The sequence below is a fragment of the Dunckerocampus dactyliophorus genome, chromosome 15 (genome assembly GCF_027744805.1).
Source record: "Dunckerocampus dactyliophorus isolate RoL2022-P2 chromosome 15, RoL_Ddac_1.1, whole genome shotgun sequence".
Taxonomy (NCBI): Eukaryota; Metazoa; Chordata; class Actinopteri; order Syngnathiformes; family Syngnathidae; genus Dunckerocampus; species Dunckerocampus dactyliophorus.
In genome coordinates, this window is record NC_072833.1 from 14,970,119 (window position 1) to 14,992,024 (window position 21,906).

Consider the following 21,906-nt stretch of genomic DNA (forward strand, 5'->3'; position numbering starts at 1 on the left):
TGCTTCCTTTCAGTTTGTCAGTCGAACTCTGTTGAGTAAGTCACAAAACACACCTGCTTTCAACGTTTGTTTTATTATTATTCGGCACAAAAAATGGTCGCCTCCTCACAGCAAAACGCCTGGGAGGTTACCACAAGTTCAACTTCACAGCTTTTCAAATTGATAAAAGGGAAACAAAGAGAGGACGTCAGCAAAGCTACATGGCTGATTGTGCAACTGGACAAAACATTTAAAACTAAAAATGAAATGATTTCACATGAGATGAAAAATGCAACTGAAGCTTTAAAAAAAAAAAAAAAAAAAAGTTAACATTCTTCAGGTGAGGTTTGCTGTACATATTTTAGCCCTTTGGGACACAAATAGACAAAAAACAGGGACGGAGGTTAAACAAATACTGTAGCTGAAAAAGGTAACGAGTGCAAGAATACACAAATAGGGTTGTATCACAAACGACGACATTCAATGATCTGCCTTTCATTGCTTTGCATTGTTTTCCCGAGTGGCACAAAAATAAAAGTCTTCCAATTCGCTCGTGATGTTTTCACCCTGTTTTCCTTCACGGCTGACTTCATTGCACCGTCATCTTCTGAGTAACAGTCCAAAAGCTGCATTGTACACATTTCACAACGGCTAAACATTCCGTTCGTCCACACTTCCATGAGGCTACAAAAGAGCGGCGAGTCACAGTTATTGTTGCACTGGTTTGAGGCAATATCTGACACATTTCTCGGTCATCCTTCAGTATGAAAAAAATGTGTGCAAGTTGCTGTAAATAGTACCTGTGTGGTGGGTGGAGCTTCTTGTGTAAATGTTGGACAAAAACATGCTTAAAAAAAAAAAAGATGCAGTCACTCCACAATAAGACAACCTCTCATTTGGATCAGTAACATAAACATCTTACTTGTCACACTAGCAAATATAACACAATCAAGGAGGGAGGGGGGCGTTAAAGCTGTGTGATGTGCCAATGTGATGATGGGTGTTTTTTGTTTTCTTTTAGCAACAGCGCATTGGTCAGCAGTCTGTGGAGATTTTGGCTGAGAGATCCTGGATACGTCGAGCACTGCAGCTCTTGCACAAGATGTGGCCATCCAGCGGGTAGCAGCCACGGCCTTCGCCCTCAGAGGACAGCAGGAGGCCGCATTCCTGGTCAAGACACAGATCCCAAAACACACTCTCACTATGTTAGCCATATGGATTTTCTTATCAGGTAAGGATTTCACCCATAAAGACATTGTATTTCAACAACGCTGAATGAGCACACAGAGGGCAGAATGATCCAAATATCAATATTATCCAAATATCTGGGTTTTTTTTTGTTGTGTTGTTAAAATACATTTTTATATTTATATATTGCTGCTGGGAATATGTTGTTGGACACGGGAGGGCGTTGGGGGCAAAAATCCAATGGATTTGAATGAGAACCAATATAGGTTTTTGGCTTTCTTTGATTATTTTTGTACTACAGTGGATTCCCCCACTTTTGTGGTTCAGCAGGCACAGGCCCCGCAAATTTGCAAATTTTTGGTCATAAAAATAATTTTTGTATTTTTAAATTTAATTTAAATTTATTTAATTTAACTTAATTTTTGCTTTTTCTAGAGAAAACACATCTCATTCACCCGAAGTCAGTACTGATTTATAAATACTTGATAAAGCAGGTAAAATGTACACCACACATGTATCACAGTTAAAAAAGCCGCTTATGTCTTTATGCTATAATGTTTTTTAATCAAGCGTTGAGATTTCGCACTTTGTTCTGCGGCCCTCGTATGTGCCATAGTTGCTGTGAGACGCAAAATGAAACTTATACAGTCGTCCCTTACAATATCGCGGTTTGATTATCGCTCCTTTGCTTTATCGCGGTTTTTCAAAAATTTATTAATACATGATTGCTGTTTTTTGGTTGTATACGGCCCATTTTTAGTTTAAAAAATGCATATTTAAGCAAATTATACTTATTCTTTACCTAAATTAAGCATGTTCAAGCATATATCATTGGCTAAATGATCTAACTAAATGAACTATGTGTATGTGTATAGTACTTTATTAGCTAAAATACATATACAAGGCAGAAGAAGCATTGTAATTGTGAATGTAGTACTTAAAGTTGATCAAATGTACAATTACTATAGCTTCTGCTTGGACATCAACAAGTAGCAAGCAGCTATTTAACTCCAATGGAAATAAAGCCACACATCACTCGCTGACGCTGTGAAGTCTGAGGCAGGTTAGCTTGCAAGTTGTGCCTAAAGCACTTAATGTGCACTTCCAATAATGCCTTGCACACTGCCACTTCCATATTACAGTATTATAATTCATAGTAGCGATACCATAGTTACTGTAACAGTCTGACTTTCTTCTGGCTGCAATACAACTTTTCTCCAAATGAGAAATCTCGACACCCCTAACGTATGTACAATGTATTGTACAGTGTTGTATTAAATATTGTTAAATTGTTCACAAATAATAATGTGTTGATACAATATTTTTATTTACCTAAAGTCTCCTGTTTTACTCTGATTATAATCAAAATAAAATCATGCAATGATCTGGAAAAATGTATAAAAGTATTGGTATTGGCATGGGTGATAATTGCCTGTATTTTACTTTATTGTTGTATCACCCACCTCTACGAAACAGCGTCAGCCAATCATAGCGCCCTCTGCTGGTTGACGCCTAGTAATGAACGTGATTACGCCTTCACAGCTTCAAGACGTAGACTAATTCACAACTCATTTGATTGATTGATTGATTAATGGATGAAACACGCCTGAGCTTGTCGTCTCACCTCGCAGACATAACAGTTGACGTGGAAGCTGCGGTCCAGAGCCACGATCCTGACCGTCTCCTCCTGACCCGCTTCTGGCATGATGGGCTCGCCACACACAGAACAACGAGGTGCGTACTTCCTTTTGGGTGTGAGTTTGAGGTCAGTTGCATGTGATACACCTACACATTGGTGGTGGGCAGGTCTGTGTGTGTACCTGTGAAAGTCATCAATGCAGTGTATCTGCGAGGTGGCATCCACGGTGAAGGGCACACCGTCCAAGCAGCAGTTACACACCACGCATGTAAAACAGCGAGGATGGTACGCCTTTCCCATGGCACGCAGGATGCGGTCCAAGATGGGCTTGGAACACTTTGAGCATCGCTCTAGTGTACTCTGGAAGACCAAAAATAGCTAATTGTAATTTTAAAAGATATTTTATGACAACTTTACAGGACACTGCCATCATTTTGTCACTCACAATGTAGCAAGTCTCACAGTAGCTCTTCTTGTCCAGAGCGTAGAAGGGCTGTCCTCGCAAGCGGGCATGGCAGGTGATGCAGGTGAAGCACTCCACGTGGAACACTTGCTCCATGGCGATGCAGCCGCTGCCGTCGCCAACCACATTGTCGCCACAGCGGGCGCAGCGTCCTGGAAGGTACGTTTATACTCCTTTATTAAATTCTATTTCCAAGTTTATAGTGTTTTGACAAGTTGCAAACGCACCAAAATAATCCTCTGCAGGGGGGTGGTTCATATCGTACACCAGCTTCTTGGTGAGGCGGTCCAACTCCTCCTCTGGTCTTGTGGGTGCTGCCACCTGCTGGTGAAAAAGATGACATACATGTCAGCTTACTGTACTGATACGACTTCATTACATTTTCAATTATGTAAACATTTTAAGTAATATATTTATTATTTGTCATGTATTTTGCCACCCACCTTGCTGGACTGATAAGAAAAACTCTGTGCAGCCCCTGCTTGATTATTTTCCATCCCTCTCTTCGGCAAGACCATCTGGTTGCCCCTTCCTCCTGATCCACTCCCCTTGTAGCCCACCTCAGGGTGGCTCTCCTGCAATCCCGGGTGCTGAGGGTACCAATCCTGGGGGCTGGTCTGAGGTGGGGGGCGTGGCACGTGCTGGCGAGGAGGTGGCGGTGTGTAGGCCTGCTCCGCCTGCCTCCCAGTCTGAGAGTAGGTGACGGGCTGGGCGGTCTTGACCTGCACGCTGAACCTTGGTCCTGTGGGGGTGGAGGCCGTTGTGTAGGAGGCCGGCACGGGCTGGGGGTACGATTTTGGTGTGGATGAGGTGTAGTAGTCCTGCTGGTGGGATGCGGAGTACTGAGATGTGTGCTGCTCAGCGTAAGGGGACGGCGGGTGGTACTGGTTTTGGGGGTGGGGAGGGTACTCAGAGGCAGGCCGGCTCTGAGGTGGAGCTGCATTGTGGTGCGCAGGTTTGTAGTGACCCCCTGAGAGGTATTTGTTGTAAGGCACGTTGTCGTACAGCTGTGGAGACCAAAGGAATATCGTTAATTCTTGGTAATGATCCAAAGTGGTGACAGACGGGTGTCATACTTGTGTGCTGGAGTCATGGGGGTGACTGTCGAGGTCGGCCAGCATGGAGGTGAGGGAGTCGATATCAGCGTCAATTTTGGAGTGATGGCTCACTGGCTTGTCTGGGCCGCGGTGCTTGAATGACAGCATGTTCATATTTGAACAAGTACAGTTTAGCAGCAAAGATGTTGAGAAGACACCTACTGGGAGCTCGTAACCGTCCACATGAGGGCTCCAGTTGCGCTCTTCTTTGGGCCCATGTGGATGGGAATAGTACAGATCACCAGGCAAATGATGACCAGGACCGCCTTTGAAAGGACAGCCCCAACATGAGCATCGATAGGGATGTAACAAACAATCTGGGTTCCGGTGTCTTACCTGTAGGTCCTGTAGCCATGTACCTAGTGGCGATCCCACCTCCTCCTCCGTTCTGGTCATAAGTGTTGTATTTTGGCCGAAAGTCAGGCGCACTCTTCTTGTTGGGTGCTCGGTAAATGACCGAGCCTGCAGAGTGGGACATCTGGGGGACGGCTCGCTCTGGACTGTTCAGAGTCCTCGGTGGCAGCCAGGTGGGACCAGACATGGCAGGATTCTCAAAAGGACAAATATTATTATTATATAAAATGTATGTGGCTGTTGTGTGTTTCATCTCATAGGTAATAAATGGAAACAAAGGGATGCCTAACACTTTTTTTTGCAACAAGGACATACGGGATCAAACAATAGGCTTGGAGTTTTCGAGCAGGAAGGGAGCAGCTTGTTGGAAAGGTTTGGGGATTTCCAACATGCCTGCACGTTGCCCCAAAAAACACACACAAGCACACAGACACTCACAGCTGCAGCTCAGTAGCTACTCTTACCTAGCGTCACTACAATGCTTATTGTCTTTGGGTGTTTACACAAGAATATCAATGATTGAAAGAAAATAGGAAATATTATGTAATGATAGCACCTGGCTCCAAACAATATATGACTGTACAGTACGTGGCTGTACAATACACAAATAAAAACACCGCAGCACAGCTGACTTGACAATTTGGCTAGAGATTGTTGTCACAATACAATACAATACAATGCAATTCACACTACAGCGGAACCAGCTAAAGGGGCTGTCCACACCGGAACAAGTCAAAACAGCAAAGTATTTTATCAGTTCAGCCTTTCATCCATACAGCAAAGGCAATACCAGTGGTGTCCTGAAACTGTATTTTTGAAAACAGCTTCCAGAAAGAGAAAATGTTATAATGCCGGCTTGTCGTTGCAGTACTGTATGGACAAGCAAATGGCTACTTTCAGAAAACGATGATGCCACCGCCCTGCATCACTTGACTAGCAGTGAATGGCTGTGTACCGCCGCCGAAGAGCCAACATAATATAAGAATATTTAGACTGTCCAGTCCACATTCTCCTGATATTTTGTTTGTTTATTTTGTCATACATGTATACTCCAAAGTGAGTCGCAGAAGTAATTCCACTTCATCCCAAGCGAGGCTGAGGAGTGCGATCCACCGATAGTTAGAACACACCCTCCGTCACTCTTCTTGAAAAAGGGGGAACACCACCCCGGTCTGCCAATCCAGAGGCACTGTTCCCGACTTCCATGCAATGTTGAAGAGACGTGTCAGCCGAGACAGTCCCTCAACATCCAGAGCCTTGAGGAATTCAGGGCGAAACTCGTCCATCCCCGGAGCTTTGGAGTTTTGTTACTTCCCCATATACCTCAGCCACGGTGACTGACCTGTCTGCGTTCGTGTCCTCAGACTCTGCTTCTCTATGGAAGGTATGTCAGTGGGATTGAGAAGGGCCTCAAAGTATTCCTTCCACCGCCCAACTATATCTCAGTCGAGGTCAGAAGGCCTCCGACCACACTGTAAACAGTGTGGACAGGGCACTGCTTCTCCTTTCTGAGGTGTCGAATGGTTTGCCAGAACCTCTTGACTCCAATACAGAGAAAGTGAGCCGGGGGGGGCTATTAATAAGTCCACACCAGCTCACTGCCTCTCCACTGCGGCAACTCCAGAGTAGAACAAGGTCCAGCCCCTCTCGAAACGTTTGGTTCCAGAACCCAAACTGTGTGTCGAGGTGAGTCTGACTACGTCTAGTCGAAATGTCTCAACCTCTCACACAAGCTCGGACTCCTTTCCCACCAGTACGCGTGTCCTTTAATCCAACTTTTTATTTATTTTTTTAAATGTGTGCATAGTTTGATGCAACTTTTAACAAGTGCCATCTTCTTACGAACGACCTGATCTCCAGTGGAGCAGAAGGGCAAAATCTTGCTTGATCTTGATTTTCAGTCAGAGTACAGACCGTGAAAGCATGGCCTCATGATCCTTCTGACTTTTTGGGTTTCAAGCAGGAGGTGTCAGAAAAGTTACCACAGTGATAACTGGCTTGTGGCAGCCAGGCGTTCATAGCGATGTCGATTTCTGATCCTTCGATGTTGGCTCTTGCTAACATTGTGAAGAAGAATTCACCAAGTGTTGGATTGTTCACCCACTAATAGGGAACGTGAGCTGAGTTTAGACCGTTGTAAGACAGCTTAGTTTTACCCCACTGATGATGTATTATTGTGTACAAGAACAACAGGATCTACATTTTTTTTTTGTGATTTTCCGATCCAATCTTCAGGGTCGGGATTGGCTACCGATCTGCTGTATTTTAATCAGATCGGATAATATCGGCTTCTGCCATGAGATCAGGCCGATCCGGTTGCCATATCACATCCGTAACACTAAGCCACACTCCAATATGGTAGGTACTGTGATGCCCCTCAAAGCTGGTTGCCACTCAACTCCCGCCACCCGCGAGAAGAAGAAAATGCAACACCACTATGCAGACATGCCCGCGGTGTACCGTGGTGAAGTTAGTTTCACGTTGGACGTCGGATATTCGGCTCCGTAGCTACAGCGTGGTGCAGCTCCAAAATAAAGGCCGCCACATCTTAAAAATGAGGTTTTTATACATATATACAATGTATATGTGTGAGCAGCACAACCCGTACACAACCCGTCTTGTGTTGACGTTCAGTTTGTTTCTTATGAAAAGAATGAAAAAAGGCCGTAAAATGTGTCGTTTTAATAAATTTTATTCTGTATAAAGATATATCGGCATTTTTTTGCTTGCCAAAATGCATTTTTTTTACTCTCCTTTTTTAGGAAAATCAAATGTGAATTTATTTTCACAAAAGATTTCCATTCTAGTTGTGCGTTTTCAGTTCCAGCGTTCCAATAAATAACCCTTCATCTGCGCATATTCATTTCACTTGTTTCAAAATTATAAAAAATATTTACAGAATAAATAGTTAAGAGTGGGATAATCGTACGTGAACTAAAAGCAAGGTTGGAGGTTCAATTCATCGTAATTTGGATTTTTGCCCTACCCTGGACTCTGAATTTATACTGTTTATCCAGGACAAATTCCTATAACAAAGATATTTTACGTAATTGTTATTTTGTTAATTGTGTTATTTTGAACTAAAAAATATATTATTGAACAATTAATTTCCCATGTATTCATATTACAGGCATCCAATTAAATTTAGGTTTGTCTCAAATAGTACAAAATGTTGTACTTTTGTACTAGTCGCATAGTACTACTGGGCTAAATAGTTCAGGTAACAAAAGGAGGCTCGATATTTTAGACTCTTACTTTGTGCTCTCAGCAACGGTGCCATTAAATTAACAGTTTTGCAATGTTCTTGGGTCATGTGAAAAATTTTAATAAATAAGTTTTAAAAAAAACAAAACTCATAACCCCATGCCTGTTGGTTGGACTCTAATGAGAGTGGGGAAAAAAATAACTCCCTCAGACTGATTGAGAGAATTTGGGTCTGTCATAAATCCTTGTTGCCAAGAGGATTACCATGATGGAAAGGATGAGAGGATGATGTCGCAGCAGAAAAACACAATGCTTGAACTCTAAATCTAAGGCTGTCCGCTCTTAAGTTTATTTAATACTCGTACTTTAACCGGAGGCTTAACTGATAGTATCAAGCACAAGTAAAATGTGACAAAAAGCTCACTGAATTTAAGCTAATCACTGTCTGGAAAAAGCCCATGATGACCTGGCTGCAGATATTAACCTTGAATGTTTAAAAATCCCTTGGAGTGGATGAGAGAACTGTTTTTGTACAACCTTATGGATTTTGCCATTTATTAGCCTTGATGGATGTCAACGTGTCAATCATAGGAACAACAAACTGGACATCCGGTGCTTATTGCCTTCCTTTCAAAGTAAAGCCTGCACACGTAGGTGGCATAGAAAATAACATTACACGAGTGGAAATAATACATGAGAGATGAGTGGCAGATTTAAGGTCGATAGTAACCCCCGTCTTGTAGGAAACGGACCAAAGTGACGCACGATTCAATTTATCTCATACTATAAATTAATAGCACGCCTTTTATTTTGAAGGAGAACTTCTTCAGCTAACGGAATGTAGCTGCACATAGCTATGTTTGCATGTTATTAACTGTACAAAAAGCTGCATGCTTGTAAATACGTACATCAATAAAATAAACATTAATTCAAAATTAAGCCACACGAGGCTAGTAGCTATCTACGTGCAACCTACCTACCTATCTACCTGCAATAATTATAACAACGTATTTACTGCGAAACTCTTCTAATGTAAGTCGCAAGTTAGTTGTGATGTTGTTAGTAATTGCCAAGTAACTAGCTGTAAATAGTTTGTTACGACGGTTTACTGTGTTTTTTTACTATATCAATGCGGGTGATGTCGCCCACAGGCTAAATTACATTAAAAAAGGGGGGGGCAATGAGAGAATGCACACTTACCACCAGTAATGGCGCACGACAGCACGACGTTTGGCTGCCATGAAACCTTGCAAAAAAGTTGTCCCAGAGTATGAGACCTTTTGCTGTTTTTTACGCTCCTTGACGGCGTTAACCTACTTTCACCGGGGATCCAGAAGAAGAGGCCTGCTGGCTGCAGTGAGCCTCCGTTCTCTATGCATTCCCAACGGGTGACGTAAGCCACCGGGCGCGCGCATGTGCGTGTGCGCGCAGAGAAAGCAAAATGGGTGTGACTGTGACATTAGGGGTGGGCGATACCTGAAAGTTTGGTATGGACACCAAGTAAATACAGTGCCAGTACTGCCCACTTGGGCATCCATTGTCACTCCAAATTCAACTTAATTGTTATTTATTTATTTATTTATATTAAATGCAATTTTGCACTGCTAAGCTGTAATTCACATACATGATATATTTGCATGGTCAGCATGTTATATTTATTTAGCCTATTTACTGTTTGTACTTGTCGTATTTCTGTGAAAGTCTTTGGTACTAATCCTGTGCATCTGTGTTGCACTATTGTATTCTAGCCTCTGAGTAACAGTATGGAATTTGCATAGTGTCCCCCCCACCCCCCACCCCCCACCGCCGCTGCAGTGAGTATGGAGGTCAAGTATTTGCTTGATTATTTCATGGTTCATGAGATTTGGGTCAACTGTCTCCCTCGCTTAAGCCGGAGGTCCCCAGCTTAAAGTTCCACTTCTTAAACGGAAGGCTTTCGTAAGTGCATTCATGTTATATTTCCCAGTGTGTTCTTGCCAAAACTTGGACAAACAAGCCCGGATGCTCCCTGGGATTTCCCCTCTTGCACCCCGCCCCCTGCAGTGGCTGTTTGCCCTTATATGTCTGCAGGGGTGCAAATGACAGGAAGACTTTTGTTTATGTGTGCAGGAGCTGTCACCTTGCTTGAGGTAGCACCAGTCCGGATGTTGTCCGATGTACTGCAGATCGTCATGGCAACCACGGGACCGTTGGTGATTCCAGACCACTTTTAAAGGTGACATATGCTTCCAACTTTGCAGGACTTGGGGCCACACATGGACGTTAAGATGCAGGAAGTGACCGGCCGCTTTGCCAAGGGGGTTTAGACTCAATGGCTTCCGCCCATTGGAGAGCTTGTTTAGTAATGTTGTCACTTTTCCTTAAACCCCCACCCCCACCCCCACCCCACCCCCACCCCCCCCACCCCTCCATCCGTTCTTCTCACAATGCCTGGAAGCAGCCGAGACCCACATGTCCCACTCTGTTTTCTTTGTCCATGTTGTCCTTTTTTTAAATTACAAAGCGCTGCAATGATCCGTCTAAACAGCAAATCAGAGCGTAAGCATGCTTGCTGACACTGACGTCTTGTGATGGCTTCGCTCTCCACAGGACTAAAAAATAGTGGAACATTTTTGACAGAATTCATTGCCTTAAGACAGGGGTGTCCAAACTTTTTCCAGTGAAGGCCACATACATAAAATTTGAAGGATGCAGACGGGCCACTTTGATACATTTTGTATATTAAAGACACGAAAACTAATCCAACGTAGACCAATATATGCCCCGCTATCTGAACAAAGCATCCCCATCGCATAGCTTTGTGTTATAGGTACAAAGCATTGGTTTAATAACTAATAATATATTCCATGACTAATAGTTTAATTGTATTTTAAGAATATGCTGAGGGCCAATAAAAAACAAGCTGTGGTGTAATAAAAAACTCTGGACACCCCTGTGTGTGGAGGATAGGCCCTTTACTCAAAAGTATTACACAATGCTGCTTCAGCAAAGTAAGATAATGCCAATCAATTAGTGTCTCTTTGAACGCAGGTTACACCCATTATGAGGTAACTTTCGCCTATTTTTTTTTATTGATATGTGATCCCTGTAGCTCCCATGCGTGACCCCTGCCCAGTGCCTTTTCTCCTCCCTTGTCTCGTACTTGCTTATTATTATTGACGGATGTAGTGCACTGGAGTTTTTTCATCCACGTCTCTGAGCAGCTACGCAGGATGCATTTAAAAGTTTGTGTGTGTTGGGGACCAAGTGGGGTTGGGGGGTGGTGGAGGTGGTGGGCGGCGGGGGTTTAGTTCCTGCACATCTGTCGGCTGCATTTCTCCCAAGGCAGGGAAAAGGCTGTTTTTCACCAATGAGCAGACGGGGTCTCCCAGCTAGAAGCCACAATGTTGTCTGGCTTCCTTCCACTTTGTCATCAGAACACATCCACGCTCTCTTAAGCTCTAAATTGCTTTGCTGTGAACTCCCACTAATAATAATATCATGTGTTATGAGCCCTGTGTTAATGTTAACAATTCAACAGTCCATCTTCCAGCTTCCCCTGTCCTGGAGAGAGGTGAAGGCTGTCGGAAAGCGTCGGTGGGGGGAACTTGATGTTTTGATGGCTTGTCCCTGGACAATGAAGCACGTAAGCGCCTCTCCTCGCCTCATCAATATTTTTTTCAGCAGGACCCCACAACGCTTTCCTGCCATTGCTTTGCTCTCAGCAATGGGGGTTTAGACAAACTAATAGCCCACTAAAAATACTTGGACCTCAGAGCGCCGGCCAGGCCTTTTCCTGCGCGTGGGCCATTGAGGAAAGAGGAAATACAAGGAGGGGTGTGCGGGTGGTGGGGGCTTCTCTCAACATTATAAAGAGTCTCCTCTCTGCATCCTCCTCACACACTGCTGATCAGAGCCAGTGCAAACCCCCATCCCCACCTTCATGTGTGACTGTAGGAGCCTGAGGCGAGGGGCTTGAGGTCAGCACGGGCACGTCGGTTCTCGTCCCTGCTGGTCGGGGTGAGTTGAAGAAAAATGAATATGCATGGCGTAGTCAAAATAGACAGAAAAATGAGGAGGATGCTTGTTTTTGTTGTTTTTTTCAGGTACGAGTAGGGAGCTGGTCTCACCTAACACAAGTGTCCGGGACACTTGTGTCTATTTATTCTTTGTCTTACACATCAGTAGGTGAGTATTGCACTGTCAGTCATACATATGTATGCAAACTTTTTCCACCGAGGAGTGCATACGGAAAAATTGTAGGGGTGGGGGCAATTTGATACATTTTGTGCATTAAAGATGCTAAAACCAATCAAATGTAGGTCAATATATGCTAAGCTTTCCGAACAAAACAGACAGCTAAATTAGTGTAATATCATAATATATCTCATTAATGATGAATTAATTTTATTTTTACAATATGCTGAGGACCAATAAAACATGAGCTACTGGCCGAAAAAGGCCGCACGCCAGACTTTTGACACTCCTGATATATACTATAATAGTGGTTGTGTAGTGTCTGTACATAAAGATGTGTAACACTACAGGACAGCATGATGGAAGCGGCGGAAAAATCCAGAGTGTCCAGTGGCTACGTGAAGGAGTTCACTCGCCACTGCAACGACGTGCTGCTCAACCTCAACGAACTGCGGCGCCGTGGCATCTTGACAGACGCCACCCTAGCGGTGGGTGACGTGCACCTACAGGCGCACTCTGCAGTGCTGGTGGCCTGCAGGTGAGTATGCACAAACCGCACAAAATAGTCCCGGTTTGGAATTGTTCAAATCAGTGTCTTTATTTTTCCCTCTCAGCGGCTTCTTCTATTCGCTCTACACACATCACATGTTGCTCCAGAGTGACAGCAGAGAGCAGTTCATGACTGTGTCCCTCCCCAGCCACCTGGAGCCAAGCAGCGTTTCCCTCCTGCTGGACTTCATGTACACCTCCCGCCTCCCACTGACGCCCGCCATCGCCCCTGGCGTGCTGGCTGTGGCAGCCTACATGCAGATGGACCACGTGGCGGACACCTGCCGGACCTTCATGCAGCTGCACTGGTGAGGAGCTGGACAAGATCACAGTGATGATCAAATCAGGAAGCCTCACATTGTGTTTTTGCAGCAGGGAAAATATAAGCATGAGACAGCCCCAACTGGTGCTGGACCCCAGGGTGTCTGTAGCCTCTGTGGCCCCTAAAGGTGTAGACCTGCCTGATCCTGGACCACTAAAGTTTGCCCAGGCAGCAGAGATGGTCAAGTAAGAACTATACTGATGTCACTTTGGGACTTTTCCAAGAGCAGTTCATTGCAACACTTCCCTTTCCTTTCCCAGGTTCCCAGGGGAGGCCGGGCGTCCGCTCATGCCAGGGGCTTTCCCTAGCCGGAAGCCTGGTTGTGAAGAGATGAAAAAGGAGCCTGACTCGCCCGTTCCAGGTATCCCGGCTCCGTCTCCAGACAGTCCTGCACGCTCCAGCTGCCAGCCCAGCTCACCTGCTGAGTCCAAAACCTGCAACAAAAACCTGGTGGTGAGGTCAAGGACATGCAGACGTGATGGTTAACTGCACTGCTTCTCAAATAGTGGGGTGGGCCCTCCGTTGGGGGAGGCACGTTGAACTGCGTGTGTGCTGGGGGCGGTGGGCTGACAGGCAGGGAGTACTTTCAATGTTAGTCCAGGACTGCCAACATGTACACATTTATCATACTCAACATGCAATTTGACTCTTGAGTGCGTTTGCATGCTTCACAGCTCTCCATTTTGTTGCATTTTCCTGGTTCCAGTTTCGAGTTCAGTCTGTACAGTACAGATAAATAAATAGATATTATCGATTTCTCAATAGTATTTTAAATCAGGGGGGCATGAAAACATTTCTGTCCCCTAGGCGGGCATGAAAGAAAATAACTGAGAACCACTGGTTTAGTGAAACATTACCGAGTGTATTCAAGTGTGTGGTATTTCCTCAGAGTGACACCAAAACCACCCCTGACCCAAAGGTCTGCAACTGGAAGAAGTACAAGTACATCGTCCTCAATCCTCTCTGTGCTGGGAGCAATGTGAAGGAGGAGGCGGAGGAAAGCACCACCGTGACCCTGCAAGCCCCCACAGAGGCGTGGCCTGGAGAAGTGCCCGGTCAGATTAATAGGTAGGAAAAACTTGTCTTAATCAATGAAAGAACTTTTAGTGATTAGTCTGTGCACCAGACAGGGGCAGGCCTCCTGCTACGCTGGTTCTGGCCGAGCCCCTCCCCTCGGGCCATGCACCTCATTGGAGGATGGAACAGGTGATCATACATTTTTCAGATACTGTAATCTAAAATTTCTACTTTTTTTTTTTTTTTAATCACGCTGCGCCATTTTTGTCCAAACTGAGACAGGCGCCACTCATGAAGCCGTAAAGAGAGAACGCTACTGCACGCCTTATGGTTACCATAGCAACAGCGGAGGAGCCAAAACCGTCCTGTCGGGTGAGAAGCCGTACCGCTGCACCGTGTGCAGCGCCCAGTTTAATCGGCCCGCCAACCTGAAGACCCACGCTCGCATTCACTCCGGAGAGAAGCCGTACCGCTGCGACACCTGCGGCGCACGGTTTGTTCAGGTGAGGAATACAAAGACTGGTTTTAAATGTGAGAATATTGACTTTGATTGAATTGCTACACTGCAGGTTGCTCACCTGAGAGCGCACGTGCTGATCCACACGGGGGAGAAGCCTTACCCCTGTCACACCTGCGGCACTCGCTTCCGACACTTGCAGACCCTCAAGAGCCACCTGCGCATCCATACAGGAGAAAAGCCATATTCGGTGAGCCTTTGCACGCATTCCAGGGCTGTGTTTCAATGTGCGCATTTATGTACTTACACTTAGCATGTTGAGTGTGTTTGCATTAGAAGTCAGTACCTGGATGTTGCACTCGCCTGAAATGATGAGCAATAGACCCTAACCACTCTTAATCATCACTATCTTGGTCTAGTGAAAGGGGAGGGACTAACTCGCGTAATGGCAATTCACAAAATCAAAAAGTCCGCAAGCGCAATGACATAATGGATTTGGGACAGCACTACACTGTCACAATTCATCAGCCGGATACATACTGTAGTATACTTTAAGTGTAAGTACAGAAGTGAGCAAATTGAAACACAGCCCAGGACTTTTGTCAGAAATCAGCAAAAAAACACTAATGGTTTGAATTTTTTGTGGCAGTGTGAAAAGTGTGACCTCCACTTCCGACACAAGAGCCAGCTCCGCCTTCACCTGCGACAGAAACACGGCGTTGTCACCAACACCAAGGTGCGCTACAAGGTCCTGACCGAGCCCTACCCACCCATTCTGCAGGCCTGCTGAAGAAAGCTCTCAAGCACGGTCTCCAAAATCATAATTGATTAGGGCAGGGGTGTCCCGGGGGCATTTTTGCCTGCAGCTCATTTTTTACTGGCCTGCGGCACTTGCTAAAAATACAAGTAGTTTATTATTAATGAGATTTATTATTAGATATACTTATTTTCTTTGTCACCGATAACATAAAGCTCTGATGTTTCATTTTGATATCTTACCATATATTGACCTACACTGGATCTTTAATGCACAAAATATATCAAAATGGACCCCCAGCATCCTGCAATTTCTCTGTATGCCACCCTGGACACCCCTGCATTAAGGGAAGCTATTTTGACGCTACATGGGCGTCCTTGTTGGATTTGAAGTGATGCAGATGATGCTACAGGAAGTAGTTTGGCAGGTTTGTGAAGAGTTGTGAGGAGAGAATGAGAACGAGTAGAGGAAGACTAGAAAGAAATTGTCATGTTTGAGCATGTACGCAAATGGCTGGAAGGAAGTCTGATCAGAGTTGGTTAATAGCACTTAGTGTTGATTTAGAAGTCGAGTTTTGCACTCACATTTCTATTTAAGTGGCTTGATGTGTGGAGGCCTGGTGCCCACAAGCTGTTTTGTGAACTCCTTTACACTGCTGAAAGAGTCCAAGCAGGCAAAGGACTTTTGCAGACATATAACAATACAACATGTAGTCTAGAAACACTTAGGGATTGGATTTGCTGGCCAAAGATTCTTTGTATAATTTGAATTAAATACTTTTTTTTTTTTAAATCAAGTGCAATCGTGTCCTGTGTTTTTATTTACTGTGATGGTTGTTGATGCTTCAGTGGAAACAATGAAAGCTAGCCGGCACCTGTTTCCTGCATGATGACACCCAGGCTGCCATGGCTGCAGCTTCCTGAGGTGACTGCAGCTCTGCCCCGCTCTGTCACCCCCTCTTCCTGCTGAACTTCCGGGTGGATTATGGCCTGAGCATTGTCTTTGCTCTGCACACAAACACTAGACGTTTGAGTCCGGGACTTTCCAATTGTACTTGCACATTTATGAGGCACAATTAAAAAGCGTCAGCAAAAAGTGCACAATTTCAATTATTTGGATTGAAATGCATTTCTGCTATATTCAGTTCAACAATGACTTTTCACTGTTTTTAATTATTCACTAGAACTAATAATTAACACCAGGGACATCCGCTATTGGTGAACCTGCAGCGACAGTTGCACTTTATACACGCCTCCGCCTTCAGAAGCACCTTCCACAGTTAGGCAGCGGCTGGTTCGCTTTGGTGTTGTTCTACTTGATCAGGTTTGGTCCACAGCAAGAACACACTGACATGAAGACAAGGTTGGAGTCACACCATATGGTGAGTGTTGGTGCCATAAGGAGGTCAGCCGTATTAGTTGCATTATTTTAACGGTTCTGCTTTTATCGAGAAACGTCAAATTAGGACGACTTCCCCATGATGCAAATTCTAAGTCATTAGTTCTGATACAGGATGTGTTATTTACAAATATAAGGTATATTAGTTTGTTTTGCAGTTATTTTAATTCTGATACGCGCAGGCGCTTGTGTGCGCATGCGTCACGTGGCGCTACGTCATTTACGTAGACTGAATGACGTCATGGTAGCACGTTGGCGTCAAGTCAATTTCTTTACGCCAATCTTTTTATTCGGTGTGTATCCCTTTCCTATTCATCCTTTTGTAGACTGAAACTGAATAATGGTCAACCTCAAATTGGTAAATGCACACTTATACTTAAGCCTTTGGAATCCAGTGGCAGAGAAAATGAGTGAATGAGTCCGGGGAAGGATGTACGGTATCTGTTTTATGCAGAGGTGGGAGTAAGTCACTCGTGCAAGTCACAGTTAAGTCTCAAGTCATAACCTTAAAGTCTCAAGCAAGTTCCAAGTCGTTGTGGTTAGACTCAAGCAAGTTAAGTGAAGGCATTGCTCAGCTCAAGCAAGTCACAAGTCATATAAAAATCTACCCCCGTTATCACATTTACCACCAAAGCCACCAAACAGCCTCTAATACTATGATGATGATTGATGCCTGCTTTTTTTTCAAAGCTGATGCCTTTCCTTTCCATCCATCTTCTATGCTGCCCATCCTCACTAGGCTATGTTGGAGCCTGTCCCAGCTGACTCCGGTAGCCAGCCAATCGCATGGCACATATAGACACATTCACATCTCCAATTAACCTAACATGCATGTTTTTGGAATGTGGGAAGAAACCGGGTACTCCGGAAAACCCACACGCAGGATCTCCTGACTGTGTGGCTAACATGCTAACCACTAGGCCACCGTGCGGCGCCTTTCCTTTCCTCTTGCACCAAAAGCACATACAAATTAGCAAATGCAAAATGAATTTGTGTGGCTGCGTCATCATGTTGTCACCTAGCATGCTACGCCGCGGATATGAGGTTGTGGACTCCTGATCCTGAGAGTTAAATTGCTTGTTTGTGTCCTGCAGGTTTTGCTCCATTGAAGTCACATGTTCGATGCACTGATCCATAAGCAGGTGGGTTTGTCCTTCTGTCACCGCACACATCCATTTAACCACGTAGCCTACTGGCTTTTCTATTGGTTTCACAGCTGTGGATCATATTTCTAGTTAATAGCATGTACGTGTCTTGCTGTCATGTAGTCTTTGTGTTCATGATTAACCTGCACCACGGCGTGAAGGACCCTCGGCACCGTGACATGCTCCAAAGCCAGCCACACATTGGCCCAGAAAGACGTTAATGATTACACTTAGTGTGACACGTGTCTTTTTCAAAACCTTCTTTTTCCACAGACATGGCCAGCGTACGAGTTGGAGAGGACAGGCGGAGAGATCCTGACGGTGGGTGGGGTTGGGTGCTGGTGGGCGCCCTCTTTGTCAGCACCAGCCTGGTGTTTGGGCTCATGCGAGGCCTGGGCATCTTCTTTGTTGAGTTTGTGCAGTACTTTGAGGAGAGCGCTCAGGCCATCTCCTGGATCTCCTCCACCGGCCTAGCGGCACAGCAGTTCTTCAGTGAGTCACTTCATTAGGTACAGCTGCACATTTTTTTTTTTTTTTTTGTCGGTACGTGTCATTATGGCGCTGGGGTTCCTCACCGGGTCGTTGTGGAGTCACATGAGTGTCATGTTGCAGGCCCGCTGGGTGCTGCATTGTCCAACGCGTACGACACCCGCGTGGTGGTGATGACGGGGGGCTGCCTTGCTGGACTTGGGCTCATACTGGCCTCACATGCCACCTGTCTCGTCCACCTCTACCTCACCATGGGCGTCATTTCAGGTAGATCACAGCTGCTGTTGTGTTATGCAGGATACACCTCTCACAGTTCTACTTTTTGGATCTCCAGGGTTGGGCTGGGGCTTGGTCTTCACCCCCATGGTGGCCACGGTCATGGCCAGCTTCACTCAGCGGCGCTCCCTGGCTTTGGGACTGGCGTTTTCCAGTATAGGCCTGGCTTCCTTCACTTTCAACCCGCTCTTCCAGCTGCTAGTGGAGAAGTACGCCTGGCGCGGGGCACTGCTCATCCTGGGGGGGCTCAGCCTCAACATTGTGCCCTGTGGGGCGCTTATTCCCTCACGGAGTCGGCCTAAAAATCCAGAAAAGGTCAAACCAAGCATACCATTTGGACACACCTCTTAATAAAAGAATCAATCAGAGGTGTCCGAGTGCCAGCAGGTTCCTTTCAAGCATTTCCTGTGTTTCAGGGGTCTGCAGAGAGCGCATCGTCGGGTGTTGGCCTGCTGCATCGAGTGTCGTCCTACTTGGAGCTGTCTCTCCTGTGCGAGAGGCCTTACCTCACCTACACCATGGCCATCACACTGCTCAATGTGGGCTACTTTGTGCCCTATGTCCATCTGGTGGCCCACAGCCGAAACGCTGGCTTCTCCGAGTACCAGTCCGCCTTCGTCATGTCCGCTGCCGGCGCCACCGACATCTTTGGCCGCGTGGCCTCGGGCTGGTTCTCGGACCTGGGCCACTTCCGCCTCATCCACCTGCTGAGCCTGTGGACGGCGCTAGCCGGGCTGTTCATCATGCTGCTGCCCGTGAGCACCCTGTGGGGCTCCTATGCCAGCCTGGTGGCCGTTAGCCTTCTGTATGGCTTCTGCTCAGGGGCGCTGACCTCACTGGCCTTCACTGTGGTCCCCATGGTGGCCGGCTTAGAGCGCATGATGGGGGCGCTCGGCCTGCTGCAGCTCATTGAGAGCTGTGCGGGGCTGCTGGGATCTCCTCTGTCAGGTAGAAGCAATCAGAGAACATTTGGACTAACTTTTCCTACATCCCCAAAATTCCCCACTTTTCCTGGAATTCCACATTTTCCGGAACACAAATTCCCTTTTGATCTTAACAAGTCTTACAACTTTCACATTTCTCTACCGATTGAGCGCCCAAACTTCAGCTCATTCAAAAGCTTTCTATTTTTGACATTCAAAAAATTCCAGATTTTCCTTGATAGTCAAATTTTTTTTTGACCTTTCTCAACTCTTTCAACCCATTCCAGAATCAGAACATTTCGGCTAACAAATTTCTACATTCAAAATAATTCCCACTTTCTCCTGAATCACCACATTTTCTGTCAAACCAATTCCCTTTTGAACTGAAGAACTCCTACTACTTGCACATTTCTCAAGTGATTCAAACAATTTCAACACCAAAACGTTCAGCTCATTCAAATCATTAAGTCTTTCTATTTTTGACATTCCAAATATTCCCGTAATTTGACATTCCTGGCCCACAATTTCCCATGAAAATGAATGGCATTTTCCCCACATTTGTCAACTTATTCCAAGCATAAAAACATTCAAGACAACAATTTCCCACTTGGCAAAAATTTAATTTTCCCCCCAAATTCCCACATTTTCCATAACATATTAATTCCCTTTGATCTGAAGAATTACTTTTACGTTTCTGGACCGATTGAAACCATTCCCATACCAAAACCTTTAGCTCTTTTAAACCGTTTTCCCCTTGAATAGCCTTTTTTCACATTTTTTAAACCGTTCAAACCACTCCAATATCAAAACATTTAGGACAACAACTTTCCACATCCAAATAATTCCCGCTTTTCCCAAAATTCCCACATTTTCCATACATGTTGCTGTCATCAATGTCAAGTTCATATGGACTTAAGCCAGCTTGCACTTGAAACGGCTGAGAAGATCGTAGAAGACGCTTTATCAAGCCAACTACATTTTCTTGAGTTTTATTTCACACCTCAACTATTTAGAAAAGCTTGCGGGTTAGGTTGACAACCTTTTGAATCAAAGAGGAATAGCATCAACTTTCTACTCAGAATAAGCACAGTTGGTGCATACCAGGGGTCTCCGGTTTTCTCTCGTTACAAACATTTGGGTAGCGGTGTCTCAGAGATTTGAGAGACGTGCATTTTTAGCATCATAATCATCCTAAGAATTGTCATACTCTTTGAGCACAGTCCTGTGATGCTTGCTTTCAGTCCAATTCGACAGAACAATTAAGTGTTATTAATGCTGTTAAACGTGTCGGTGTAGGCCAGCTTGTCATGTGACCTCACACACTGCAAGATGATAAACATTAATCAGAGCAGCCTTTCTTGTGTGCTATCACATGCTCCATCATCTTTTTGTGTTCTTATGTTAATATTTTGTCCTGCAGGGCTGCTCAAGGACATCACGGGCGACTATATGGCCTCCTTTGTGGTGTCGGGCTCCTTCCTCATCCTCAGCACCTTGACCATGGCCACCCTGCCGCATTACTTTTCCTGCACGGATCCGCCTCCTGTGCAAGGACCCTGCCAGAAGGACAAATGTGAGGGTCTCGGCTTGGAGACAGAGCAGATGAATAAGACGCTTTGTGAGGTGAATCACTGAGATGCGTCAAATGACGCCTTTTTTTGTCTTTGTGTTGCCCACTCCACATGTAATGATTCATGTTCTGTTTATTTGATTTACACATGAAGCTTATTTAATGATATTTGCACATTGTAGGTGAAATGGAGTGGCGAAGTATTTAATAATCGTCCTCGTTTCTTGTTTGATGTAGCACACACTCACTACTTTCCAAGTGGTGTGAAGATGACGCACAAACGACCTTTAATTCACGCTATTGTGTAAGAAGGACGTTAAACCGATAACTAAATGGTGCACGGAGATGCTGTGTCATTTGTTGGGACACCAAAAATAATCATAATGATCTGCTTTAGTTGTGTAGGGCCTCACACTCAGGAACACAAAACTGCTGCAAATAACTACAGTATGTCCACTTTGTAGTTTTGTAAAGCATAAATCTAGACTGCTGGTTACTTATTCGTTCTTCGGCAATTCTGCTTGGTAACTATTACGGTAGTCCCTTTTCCACCAACATTACCAGGAACTTTTATTACCAAGAACTTATTTAAGTATCTGCAATGTGTGTGGGTTGCGTTTCCACTGCACCTCAAACTTCCTGGAAATGTATTTCGACCAGGCGTGGGATTCTGAAAAGACCCATCTTGCTAGTAGGTACTTTTCCAGGGAATGTTTGGCACGTTTTTCAAAATCCCAGATTGAGAAAGTTTCTTTCAGTGGAAAAGGGATTATTGAGCCTCAGTAAATGTTAAATGGGGAATAACCAGTGTGATTGAAGTCTTAAACCAACCTATCCAATGTGAAACCTGATGTTTTGTACGTCTTATTGATTAAAACAGAGATATTTTTGTGTCACTGTACA

The 21,906-nt window shown here is 45.0% G+C and overlaps 3 protein-coding genes across 8 annotated transcripts; 2 read left to right on the forward strand and 1 right to left on the reverse strand.

Annotated features, from left to right (window-relative positions):
* Window positions 1-54: 54 nt before the first annotated feature.
* Window positions 55-9,325, reverse strand: trip6 (thyroid hormone receptor interactor 6). 3 transcript variants are annotated; one of them, XM_054800133.1, is made up of 10 exons: window positions 9,125-9,325; window positions 4,703-4,916; window positions 4,529-4,632; window positions 4,346-4,459; window positions 3,713-4,276; window positions 3,497-3,590; window positions 3,252-3,421; window positions 2,988-3,166; window positions 2,792-2,908; window positions 55-1,146 (listed from the first exon to the last, which is right to left on the reverse strand). In XM_054800133.1, the coding sequence occupies exons 2-10, from the start codon at window positions 4,905-4,907 to the stop codon at window positions 849-851; spliced, it is 1,845 nt and encodes a 614-aa protein (XP_054656108.1). In that variant the 5' UTR covers window positions 4,908-4,916; window positions 9,125-9,325; the 3' UTR covers window positions 55-848. The 3 variants fall into 3 exon arrangements, with proteins under 3 accessions (XP_054656108.1, XP_054656107.1, XP_054656109.1); XM_054800132.1 differs by having other exon boundaries at window positions 3,497-3,593; XM_054800134.1 differs by having other exon boundaries at window positions 862-1,146; window positions 2,792-2,912; window positions 3,497-3,593.
* On the forward strand, window positions 8,761-15,994 carry bcl6b (BCL6B transcription repressor). Of its 2 annotated transcripts, none has more exons than XM_054800135.1 (12): window positions 8,761-8,956; window positions 9,673-11,923; window positions 12,010-12,091; window positions 12,451-12,638; window positions 12,715-12,957; window positions 13,022-13,156; window positions 13,232-13,424; window positions 13,861-14,039; window positions 14,098-14,177; window positions 14,271-14,491; window positions 14,558-14,695; window positions 15,095-15,994. In XM_054800135.1, exons 4-12 carry the CDS (start codon window positions 12,457-12,459, stop codon window positions 15,233-15,235), a joined length of 1,512 nt encoding a protein of 503 aa, XP_054656110.1. In that variant the 5' UTR covers window positions 8,761-8,956; window positions 9,673-11,923; window positions 12,010-12,091; window positions 12,451-12,456; the 3' UTR covers window positions 15,236-15,994. The 2 variants fall into 2 exon arrangements, with proteins under 2 accessions (XP_054656110.1, XP_054656111.1); XM_054800136.1 differs by having other exon boundaries at window positions 12,799-12,957.
* On the forward strand, window positions 15,108-21,887 carry slc16a13 (solute carrier family 16 member 13). 3 transcript variants are annotated; one of them, XM_054800138.1, is made up of 7 exons: window positions 15,108-15,181; window positions 17,695-17,742; window positions 18,019-18,237; window positions 18,358-18,501; window positions 18,569-18,825; window positions 18,927-19,458; window positions 20,854-21,887. In XM_054800138.1, the coding sequence occupies exons 3-7, from the start codon at window positions 18,021-18,023 to the stop codon at window positions 21,066-21,068; spliced, it is 1,365 nt and encodes a 454-aa protein (XP_054656113.1). In that variant the 5' UTR covers window positions 15,108-15,181; window positions 17,695-17,742; window positions 18,019-18,020; the 3' UTR covers window positions 21,069-21,887. The 3 variants fall into 3 exon arrangements, with proteins under 3 accessions (XP_054656113.1, XP_054656112.1, XP_054656114.1); XM_054800137.1 differs by lacking the exon at window positions 15,108-15,181 and adding an exon at window positions 16,476-16,583; XM_054800139.1 differs by lacking the exons at window positions 15,108-15,181; window positions 17,695-17,742 and having other exon boundaries at window positions 18,088-18,254.
* Window positions 21,888-21,906: the final 19 nt, after the last annotated feature.